This window comes from Grus americana, chromosome 1, assembly GCF_028858705.1.
Source record: "Grus americana isolate bGruAme1 chromosome 1, bGruAme1.mat, whole genome shotgun sequence".
NCBI classification, from domain to species: domain Eukaryota; kingdom Metazoa; phylum Chordata; class Aves; order Gruiformes; family Gruidae; genus Grus; species Grus americana.
The window spans coordinates 12,413,344-12,425,696 of NC_072852.1; the positions used below are offsets into that span (position 1 = coordinate 12,413,344).

At 36.7% G+C, this 12,353-nt stretch overlaps 1 protein-coding gene across 2 annotated transcripts in view; it reads right to left on the bottom strand.

Moving 5' to 3' along the window:
• Positions 1 to 6,487: 6,487 nt before the first annotated feature.
• The window catches only part of GNAI1 (G protein subunit alpha i1), a 38,997-nt gene continuing 33,131 nt past the window's right edge, over positions 6,488 to 12,353 (bottom strand). The window contains exons 6-9 of one of the 2 annotated variants that reach the window (XM_054828562.1): positions 10,924 to 11,053; positions 9,553 to 9,706; positions 8,424 to 8,627; positions 6,488 to 8,311 (exon numbers count right to left, since the gene is read on the bottom strand). In XM_054828562.1, the coding sequence (XP_054684537.1) occupies positions 8,437 to 8,627; positions 9,553 to 9,706; positions 10,924 to 11,053 (475 nt within the window). In that variant the 3' untranslated portion in view covers positions 6,488 to 8,311; positions 8,424 to 8,436. Of the gene's footprint in view, positions 8,312 to 8,412; positions 8,628 to 9,552; positions 9,707 to 10,923; positions 11,054 to 12,353 lie in introns of both variants that reach the window. The other variant, XM_054828552.1, reaches the window with a different exon arrangement.

Below are 12,353 nucleotides of genomic sequence, written 5' to 3' on the forward strand. Positions count from 1 at the left end.
GGGGATAAAGCTCCTGTAGTGCGCATGAAAAATATGTTGGGTAAAACAGTTTGGGTTACCCCTGCTTCAGGCAAAGGCAAGCCCATCTGCGGGATTGCTTTTGCTCAGGGACCAGGGTGCACTTGGTGGGTGATGAGAAAGGCTGGGGATTTGATTTTGGGTGAAAATAGCCAATAAATTGTATGATGTTAATAGCTATATACTGTATCAATGGTATGACCACAAGAATCACACAAAACTAACGAAGGATGGACTTTGAAACTGAGCAAAGTGCCACAATAATGGAATGAGAACTGACTTCAACCAGTGCCCAGGAACTTCATTGAAAATCACATCTTCAACGTTCAGACTGTGAGCATGGATGATACCAGATGCACCAGCCGTGAAAACTCTGGATGCAGCGTGCAACAATCCAGCAGCACGCACCATTGCTCCTGCCCTGAGAGACTGTAATGGCAGATGGAACCCAAAGCCATGGACTAAATGAACTCAACGGACATTTTAGAGCGATGGCCCGTAGAGTAAGGGAATGAGATCTGTGAAATAATCTGGGCATGACATAGATAGTATAGAATAAGGGGTGGATAATAATGACCTGGTTCTGGCGAGGATAGAGTTAATTTTCACAAGGAGCCAGGACAGGTGAGCCAAGCTGGCCAGGGGCTATTCCATACCATGTGACATCCTCTGGGGGCCCCAGGACAGGAGAGACATGGAGCTGTTGGAGCAAGTCCAGAGGAGGCCACGAAGCTGATCAGAGGGCTGGAGCACCTCTCCTATGAGGACAGGCTGAGAGTTGGGATTGTTCAGCCTGGAGAAAAGAAGGCTCCAGGGAGATCTAATTGCGGCCTTCCAGTACCTGAAGGGGCCTACAGGAAAGCTGGAGAGGGATTGTTTATCAGGGAGTGTGGTGACAGGACAAGGGGGAATGGGTTTAAGCTGAAGGAGGGGAGATTTAGATTAGATGTTAGAAAGAAATTCTTCACTGTGAGAGTGGTGAGGCACTGGAACAGGTTGCCCAGAGAAGCTGTGGAGGCCCCATCCCTGGAAGTGTTCAAGGCCAGGTTGGATGGGGCTTTGGGCAGCCTGGTCTAGTGGAGGGTGTCCCTGCCCATGGCAGGGGGGTTGGAACTAGATGAGCTTTAAGGTCCCTTCCAACCCAAACCATTCTATGATTCTATGACATCATGCTCACCATAAAAGGGGGCTAGCCAGGGAGGGGCAGGTTGGGCATGGCTCCAGGACAGGCTGAGCATCTGAATCAGTAAATTGCTTTCTGTCATCATCCATTGTGAATATCTGTTATCAGTACTGTTGTTGATTGTTTCCCTCTCCCTTGCCTTCCCAGTACTGTCCTTACCCTGACCCACAAGGCTTTGCCTTTGTTTTTCCATTCCCCTCCCCATCCTGCCAGGGGAGAGGTGCATGAGCAGCAGCATGGTGCTCAGCTGCTGGCTGCGGCTACACCATATCATCCCCTCAGTTCTGTATGTAGTATGACAATAAGAAGCGCTATCTCCAAAAACCTGGCATAGATCTACTTCATAAATGAGCTTCTGAAATGCTGACATAGCATGACAATGCGTGTGTTACTGGAAGAATGCAAGCCTTAGTTACCTAATCTGCACAATTTATTTCCTTAATGATCATGCCTTCCTTACTACTTAGATGTACACATTTCATTGTGTTTAAATTAAACTGAAGTCCGTTGCATTTGTCAACGGCTAAGAAAACATACTTATTACCACATGCCAGCTGACAGGCAATCACTTGACTGTTTCAACTCACTTGAGATGCTGAACATTAAAGTGAGGCAAATTATCCCATTTCTAACAGAACTGCTCCTTTCTTTCTGAAGTCCTTTTGAAAGTGATGAAACAGCTCACTCATTTTAAAGCTTTTCCTGAAAGTCAGTTTATGCAAACAACCCTTCTACAGCAGTCATCGCAGTTTGGCCTCAAAGGACCTTAACACTTGTGCTCTGGTAGTTTAGGGTCCTATATTATTGATACTGTTTTAATATTTCTTTCCTCTTTGTGAAGTATGTCAGCTGTTAACATACTGGATTACAACATTAGAGCTCTCAGGAAGCACTATCAGTTCTTTGCTGCAACTCCACGGAAGATGCACATCCTTCATTCTGCCTTACAGCTTACAGAATTTCAGCACTGGTCTCAGGAAGGCTCACACAGAGCACTTGGAGTGTACCATTTTTTCCTTTCACAGATTTGCTGGGGAAAAAAATGAAGTGAAATGAAATAGCTTGTCCCTGTCTCTGCACTTTAATATATAAAACACCATAAAACTCATTTATCAGCCTCCGGATTTATCTTTTAGATCATCTGTGAGATCTGGTTTTGAAGAAAAAACTCATTCAAGATTAGCAAACTATTACTCTGCAGCTATATTAGCATTTTATTCTTTCTGGCATAGCTTTTAACTAGAGGAAGATAGATCTTCAAGGGCTGAGAATCTGGATAGGACAAAACATTTCAAGAGTAAGCATACAATATACTGACAACGCTCCCCTAGCAGCACCTAAATCAATCACCTCTTCTTGTAAAATTGTATTAAACCATGAGAGTATTCAAATACAAACTCAGCAGACATCAGAAGAGCAGTTACGTCCTTCCCCCTCCATCCCTATTCACTCTGGGGAGTGCTCCCTCTCTCCTCCCCAGGAGGATCAGGGTGCCTATTTCTTTTTGCCGAGTAGCTCACGACCCTGTTTCTCAGCATTTGTAAGATCAGGCTGCCTGGGTCTTTAATACGCAGACATGTAACAGCCTCACCTGGGAAAGGGGTAAGTAGCTGGGCAACTGCACATACCTCACCGCATCTCCTCACAATTACAGCTCCAGGCAACAAAAACATACAAGAACATACCAAAAAACAATTTTATGTCACATCACTCTCCCAAAGTTGCTTTCTTCAAATGTTGGACACAGCTGTGAAGTTCATCACGGAGTATTTTCTTTAAAGCTTTCCCAGAACATCAGTGTCTCATGCCTGCCTGACTACAAACATCTTGACAATGATCTTTTTGTTTCAGTAGATGATATAGTTTATGACTTTCTTCCATCCTTTAAACAGTCAGAAGGCCAAAGACAGAGAAATTTATAAGGAATTAAGTTATAAGTAGAAAAACAAGGCAAACTAACAACACCTAAGCCAAACCAACAGAACTTGGCTATTAAAGACACTGGAGAACCTATTAAGCAACAGCTTCAGAATTTGATCAAATGTACCCAAATCTCTATGTGCGGTGTCTAACTAGACTTTTTTTACAATAACATTTCTAGAAGTATGAAGGATTAAAACCATATTTTTATTAAAGATTAAAAAGAGTAGAAAGATCATCATTAGAAACTGGATGTTATCAATGACCCTTGCTGACTTAAGGTACCTTAAGACATAACACACAGGACAAAGTCACATTTTGAACGTATCTTCAAATATATTTGCTACAAGAAAGTCACTGAATATAAATTGGTTATGCTTTTTCTGACTGTTGGCATTCAGTTTTATATTCTAAATTATGCACTTGATAACTTCTGATTTTTATTTAATAAATGCACCAATAATTCTTATTTAAAAAAATACAAGTTTTGGCAATTTATACCAAGTGAAAGTTATGGAAGTTTAATATTATTCTCACGGAAAATTATCTTTGTTTTAATAACGAAGGTCTCGATGAAAAGTAGACGAAGTATTTTAAGTTTGTAATTTATGGAATCAAAACAGGAATAGCTGCATCTTTGTTTTTATCTGAAAAAAAAAAAAATCCTGGCATACAGGACAAGTTTTAGCCTTTTTCAATCAAAACTACATAACATTCTCAGGATGACTTAGTTTCATAGGATTTTTAAAATAGATTTTGCAGATTTTTTATCACATTTTAAGAGAATCACTACACTGGAACAGAAGAGTAGTGAGAATTTGTGACTACACCTCAGCATATTTTTTTCCCCGAGTACAATGTTATGGTTCCTGAGGTAAATTATTACACCTTTGAGTTTATGTGCAAAACTGATGGATTATTCGTTTTAGTTCAGTTTGACAAATGGCCAAACCCTTCTGGAAGTATCTTGGTATCTATTTGAAATGTGTCTCCCACTCAGCCATTTGTACCGTACAGTCTCAAAGTGCAGTCTGATTTTGTAGCAATAAGGATGCTTATTTGTGAGAGCTATTTAAGATGTGCTCTGCGTCGTACCGTAGGGACTACTGATCAGACTGCGTGTCACTCGAACTATAAGCCACATAACTGAAACTCTTCACCTGCTCAAGTTCCTGGTTTCCTAGACTTTTCTTCACACTTTTCAACATAAACACATACAGTTTGAAGTACACTTACTTATTCTCTAATCAGTCAGCATATTCTTACATTACAATAATAATAATCATCTTACATTAGAGATCTGTATGTTATCTGCAAAAGAAATAAAAGATCAGCATATTCCACGGGATTCAAGGTACCTATTCCTCAGATGTCTACACAATAGCACAACCCGTGAGCAGGAAAGCGCAGTGACAACACCTCTTCCCAAACCTCTCTGTTAATGGAAGGATAGAAAAAGGAGGGAGAATAAAGAAGTTAGCTGGGATCAGCTAGTTCTGTGGAGCTGTAGTGACTTCCACTCACAACATAGTTGGTCTTAAACATCTTTTGTTCCATTGCAACTAAAGAGAGTCAAATTTCAGATAGCACCGTCTGATCAGTACATCCTTGCAAATACACAACTTCCTTCTTAACAGCTGCTCTGAAATTCCTTTCAGAATTGAGGCACTGCACTACAGAAATGCAGTTCTACTATAGAACTGTATTTCTACACTATGGACTCAACTCTGTCCCTTCCTAAAATCCAGACCAGAGTATTTTCATGACTTCGAAACATAACAGATTGAAATTCTGCTCCTAGTTTCCTCCATGTCAAGGCACCTGTTCTTCAGTGTCCAAAAGACCTAAATCTTCACAAAAACTACAGGCACTGATAGAAGCTAATGACTGGTATTTAAGTTTCTCAACAAAATGGGTTCCTTAGATTTTCAGTTCCTCTTTCAGCAGTCTCATCTTCCTCATTCATAGCTTGTGAGTGCACTCTCACAGGCTACGAATTATTCAAGGATGAGCTACTTCCAGCCTCTTGTTGCACCTTCTGCACCTTTTCTCAAAAATGAAATAGTCAAGGATTTGAAGTTTAACAACCCTGGCATTACTCTTTGACCCACTGGCTATTAGTTATTAATATGAAGTATAACTTCAAGAGAAATCCACACAGTAGTATCTTAGTAGGATTTCCTTTTTGCTTGATTTGGAACAGGAAGTTATCATTTTCCCCAATTCTAAATGCATACCAACCATCATGCTGTTCAGCATGCTGCAGATTGATCTCTTTTGCTCCCTAAGGTTTCATGTAGAATTTAAATCATGAAGCTGCTAATTGCGTGCATGGAAACTGAAATTGCAATCCAGCAAATGCTATGCTGTTCCCATGCCATCATCCTGGACTCTGTTTTAGTTATTAAGAAGTTTCTACATTAAATATCAAACTTTCTCCAAATTCAACAGGTAGCATCAGGAAGCCAAACACCAAATTTTTCAAACCATACTTCCTCACAGTCAAGTCCCTTAAAAAATAACTACATGTTTAATGATGGCTTCATTTTATTGAGAAACTTCAACCACAGACAATATTGCTTACAAGACCACAGCAGCTGAAGAAGCCTCCATAAGGTTATAATTCACTACATAAACTAAAATCAGAATGTTTAAAATAATATGAAGGAATATCTAAGACGGCTAGTAGAGGAAGCTTCCTTATGCAAGGCTAAAAAAGTAGTTTGCCTGGATACTCTGCATGAGAGGAATGGAGAACTGAAGAGAATGGAGGCTCATATTGCTGAGGGACAAGACTGTCCTTCTCAGACAGAGGCAGACCTGCAGGATTTCCTCCATCTGCCTCCCGACAGAACAGAGATGGAGTACAGCTTTATCACAACAGCAGTGAAAACCAAGTGTGCGGCTCCCACTATTGCATGTAAATCCTCCTGTAGCTTTTCCTAGAGCAGTGGCCTAGGCTGACAACTTTCATCTCAAGACAAAGATTGATCAACCAGTATAGAGAATCTATAAGGAAACATACCTGCTGTCTACTCATCAAGTCAAAAAAGACAAGTTCATCTGCTTGGACTAGCACGCAAAAGTGTTTCACAATTTTGTTCTGTGCTAAAATGTAAATACTTCACAAAACGCTAGTTATGAAATTCTAAAAATTCCCCAATTGAAGGTGTTAGGAACAATGGTAAAGGAAAAATATTTAGGAATTAATCAATAATCATCAATTTATGCTCATTTTCATTTTACTGTTTCTTGCATAGAGTTTTTGAATTTACTACTGACTTTGTATCTTCTGATTTTTCCCATGTAGTTATTTCCATAGGATGGATGCAAAAAGATTTCCATCAGCACATTTAATGAAAAACATTTCTTTCAAGCAAGGCACAAAATTTAGATTTATTTATGTAATTTGATTAATCCCAATTTTTGTTTTACATTAAGTACAAAACCCAACTTGAACGTATGTGTAAATACAATTTCCACAAAGTAGTTCAATGAGATTTAAAATCAGTTATGTATCCAGAACTGTAAAGCACAATTAAAAGCAGCCCAGGATATACAGACTGCTCACCATAACTGCTGAAAGAGCTCAAAACATATGAATATATTTAACAACCTCCAGTAATACGTTATCTCCTTTCTAATCTTTCATTTGAAACGTATTTAGCAATTCTGTACCTAACAAAGGAAGCATTAAAGAACGAGAAGTGCAGATAAGTTTTACTCAAGTTGAAGCCTAAATGAAATACATACACAGTTAAAAATTAAATAACAGAACAATGACTTAAATAATTTGGTTTAACATTTCTAACATAAATGCTAAGATAATATAGAAAAATAGCAACAGGTTCAGACTTATTTACTTCTCAAAGAACTTACTGTAGCTGCCTGAAATATTTTAACAATTATAGAAAATCGTATTTCCAAGTTAGGTACATTTGTATTTTCTAGATGACATACATTTAAGACAACCATCCATGAACTTATTTACAAATAGAAGCTTATTCATTTTAAAATCTGTATTTAAAAAAATCAGTTTTGGCACTACCCATAAGGCAATGGATGATATGTACCTAAGATAGCAAATCACATAATGAAAGCATAACCAGAAGAAAATCATATTCTTTAACTTATTAAAGCCACTGTGAGACTTTAATTATAATTAAAGAGGAAATTAAAGAATCAGTGTTTGCAAGTCACTAAAACACCCCATCCAAAATACTGAAGATTCCTTTTATATGCAACAGGAAATTGCTTTAATCTGTGAAGCCACTGTGCCATGTCTTGTGGGAGAACCTGGTATTTCTATGGTTATTAAATTATCAAACTAGTTTTATTACCAGAAAATAGCAAAAAGCTTAAGGAGAACATGATTTTACTTCTTAAGTAGGCAGAAAAAAATATTACTCTGAAGTCCAGCCTTTGCTAATGGTCTATTAAAAAAACCCAAGGTAATTTTGCCATTCAATCCACTGAGTAAAGACCACAGTTTCAAACTATTTTTTTATTGATATAAATAAAGTTTTAACCTCCTTTTTGCATTTCCATCAGCTTCAATGAGAGTTGAACCTTAAAATTCAATTTCTCGGTGTTGCCACATTTGCACTGCAAAGACTGCAAGCCCAGATTTCAAAACTGTGGATTTCATTTAAATTTAAAAAATAATCTTTGCCTTTATCTTAAATTTATAAAAAGATTTTTTTCAAAACTTAAGGCAAAAACAAGTTTTATTGGTTATATTTCCTTAAATCTGAGCACGTGTACGAGGCTGTTTAAATATCAAAATAGCTAACACCATATACAGTATTACCAACAAAGTAAAGAATAAGGCAGCATGCACCCTTCAGATGAAAAGAAAATTTAATTTTACAAGATGTTTAAATAATCCAAAGGCAAAACGTGTCTGTCTCCTCTAAGAGTATCTTCATAAAACATGGAAATTTTAGAGGACATCAAGTTACTAAAATATTCCGTTCAACGTTTATACAAATACATTACTACAATTATAAGTTTACATACAATCAACTGACATCTCAGTGTTAACTAATTACTTAAATTTACAAGACAAACATAAATAAAGCTGTTAAAACAGGCAGTTTTACAGTACTGATCTATCATTCAGCACAATGTATTTTTTTCTTTCACCTTGAAAAGAATCAGATTAGAATTGTGCGAAGTCGTTCTCCAAACCTAGAAATAAAATAAAAGAGAATTGAGTATATCTATGCAGGTTTTACACAGCATGGGCATATTCCAAATGCCTAAGTCCTGTTTTCAGGCATGTAATTTACCATTTAACAACCTTTTGTCTGTTCTCAGAAGAGGCCACAGTCTTTAAGGTTATTTTTAATAATGACATCAGTTACAGCATCGAAAACAAACTGCACATTTTTTGTGTCTGTGGCACACGTGAAGTGAGTGTAGATTTCCTTTGTGTCTTTTCTCTTGTTCAGATCTTCAAACTGACACTGAATGTAGGCAGCTGCTTCTTCGTAAGTGTTTGATCCTAGAAGAAGAAAATTGCTCAGTAAGCAGGTTTCAAACTGAGAAAGAACAAGATGCACTATGTCTTTGAAGGAAGTGTTTCTTTGGAAATGGTTAACCTAAACCTCAAGAAGAGTAATTCCACAGCCATTGCTTTAAGACACCATAAAATAAATTTTGAAGGAAAGCTTTGGGACACATTTTTAAGAATAAAAACTAAGGACTGAATTAAATTCCAGCTGGAGGAAGAGTCTTTCCATTCACTTCAGTGGCAGACAGAGCAAGTAATTGATGACCCATGACTGTTCCCTGGATTAGGATATTTTGTTTCCTTCATTCAAGTTATTCACTTTCAATGTTTATGTTTTTAAAAGGTTTGGGGTTTTCCCAAATTCAATTAAAGATACTTGGCATACATATTTCTCCTAAGCTTTTTAACTCCAACATGCTATTTTCTGTACAAAGGAATAGTCTGAAGTTACAATGAAAATGATACATAAAAACGCTAAGACTTGTTAAATGAAATCATTCTCTTTTGCTATGCGTTTCCTCAATAAGCCACCTATTTCTAACATGTATGTACACTCCCTGTGCAAATAAACTCATGTATCCTCAGGGATTCCTGCTAGTGGGAAAAAAAGTTACACCTAAGTACAAAACCAGGAGGTCATCAGAAATAAGAATCGGCTAAATAAATTAGGCTGAAAAGAGTTGTATGAGTAACATGTAAATGCTGTCAGTGAACCAGCATTATTTCACCTGGTTAAACAGATGAATCTGACTTAGCATTATTTTATTTGTGATCCATAACCCCTCCTCCCATCTTAAAATTTATTTCATTTAAATATTTGAGACACCTAGAGTTATTAAAGTCCTCCTGATCTGTGCATCAAAAATGAAGTAATTTAACCAAAAATTACTTGACACCTGCGTCCCTCTCCCAATACCTGAGTATTCAGGGTAGCAAATAGTGAGAGGACTCCTTTTAATTTTTTCTTCAAAAAGATCTTTCTTGTTCAGGAAGAGAATAATAGACGTGTCTGTGAACCATTTATTGTTGCAGATACTGTCAAACAATTTCATGCTTTCATGCATCCGATTCTGTAATTGGAAAAAACCCACATTGTATTTTATCAGACTTCAGTACTAAAATCAGGATATATATTTTTGATTAGTTACAAATGAACCAGGTAAGTTACAAAACTCAGGTTCTGGCATACAGAATCCCGTTTTACCACAGGGAAACACAGAGAGGCCAAGACCACTACAGAGAACACTTTCACGACTAGTGTCTAAGCAACTGCTTTTTCTTTTTTTTCCCCTACCTCATTTCCAGGCTTAGCTGTTTAATATTTTAGAAAATTTTTGGTTTGTTTTGACATTTTGCAGTACAGATATTCTACATGAGTTGCTGAGTTACTTGAATTTGTCTTGTACTAATTAGATCTCCTGGAAATTGAAAATTAAATCCTGCATCTAGCTGAGATTCCAGCATAAGGAAAAAACAAAAGTTCTATAGAACTAGAGAATCAAATGAGCAGGTTTTTTCCTCTTATCCTCATTTTTAACTCTATAGAAGAATTATCCAACATGTAAGTACTTTGGCCAAGCTCCAGTCATTTAAGTAGACCTTCTTTGCCTACATTTGACTTGAAAGTTGGGGTTTTTTTATTTTATCTTCCTCCCCAAACTGTATTTTATAAGAAGTTGCAGAACATGAGGAAAAGCGCAGAAGTTTGTTAATGATTCACACAAAATAGATAAGCACTGCTTTAGACCACTCAGTAAAAAGCATGCGCACTCCGTGCATACTGATATGGGAGGAGTCACACCTTGAAAGAGGAGAAAGGAGTGGAGGGGGTTGGAAGGGAGAAGGAAGAGAAAAATTTCTGCAACTAAGGAAAGGGATCAGAGAAACGCATTTAGAAAGAAACAAAAAATGAAGACTGAGGAAGGAAAGGAAAGGAAAACATGGAGTAAAATACAGATAAGTCAAGCAATTTCTTATACTTCTAGCATTCATGAAGAGACTAAAATGTCTATTACTGACAATCTATCTTCATGAATTTGTGTCCTTTAAAACATAAAGGACTGTAGCTCAGAAGAATACTTGTCTCAGTGTTCCTTCTGAGAACACAAGGAAATACTCTGAAACCTGGAAGCATTAATTCCATCACCATTTCTCTGAGATCTTTTACACAAAACCCATCCATCTTATAAAGCAGTAATACTCTAAAAGATGTATTTACAGCTTTCCTTTCAAACTTATTTAGTTTCTATCCAACAACTATTCTGTTCCTCAACATTAAGGTACTTGCCATTTCCTCATCTTCAGCCAAGACCAAGTCATAATCACTTAATGCCACACAAAAAATGATGGCTGTAACACCCTCAAAACAATGAATCCACTTCTTCCGCTCTGATCTTTGGCCTCCAACATCAAACATTCTGCAAAATAGAAGTGCAAAGCAGGGAATGAACTTTGGAATTTCTAGCTTTCTCAATGTTAACCAATAAAATCTGAAGGTATCAGCTGTGTAAGTTTGATAACATTTTAAGAGAGGCATAAAAATTTGCAGCATTTATTACTATTTAATGTCTCGGTATAAAATAACAATTTTAATAAAGCCTTGAAAGCCTTCCTATACAACATTTTACAAAACATGAGAAAGTGTGAGGTGAAAGCTCAACAAAACTGATTATTTACAGTACTATATTTCATTAAGAAAGATAATTGTAATGTATAAAAAATAAAAATACAGTCAGCTTTACTAGATGTAAACCAGATGAAAGTGTTATTCAACCGTTAGCCCAAATGAATAAAAGGTCTAAAATAATAAAAGGTATTGACTAACAATCTAAGATTCTTTTAGAGTTGTGTCTGTTTTAATACTTGGAAATAATGCAATACTAAGCAAGTTGGATCAAGTAACACTGACTTTATTATTGTTGTTTTAGTATTCTGAATATATAAAATCTAATTTTCACTTTTCCAAATTAATCTGGAATCTCTGAGTTTCAGCTCCTCTCTCCCCAAAACCAAATTACAACTGCATATATTTTATAACTATGTTTAAACAGAATATTTTAAGAGACACTAATATTATTTTCAAAATTGTCTTAAAAGACAAAATAAGTATTACATAATAAGAATAATCATTTTCCCCTCTAACAAATGCATTTTTGGGAATGTTGTTAAGTGGGAAAATTGGGCTATAAATGTGACTCTTGTTTCATTTGAATTCTTAGCTTAGCAGAAAAGTAGGAAAAGACCACATTCCAGAACTTAACAGCAGAGGATTAGCAAATTAGCACAAAATGAATGGATTTGCTTTCCTCTGCTATCTAAATGCTGTGAAAGACAGAGCTTTCATTAGACATCATTAGGAACTTCAAGTATTTTAGAAGCCAGGTAAATAGCATCCCAATCTAATGAACTAAGAATCATGGAGGGGTAAATGGGACCCCACACCCAAAAAACCCCCCAAAAAACCAAAACACCCCCCCCCCCCCAAAAAAAAACCAACAGACATCCTGAAATGAAGTGATATATACATTGTAGGATCTTCTTGAAGAGCGAGAAGAGAGACTTTTTCCACCTGTCTCTCTGCTCTCACAGAAAAAGTCTGTTGTCTCAAATTCTTGCAATGACTTATGGCTTCAAAACAACGCAAATACACCACATATTACTTCCCTATGTTAGTCAATATTCTATCATGCAAAATTTTAATTTTTCCTCCTACTTACA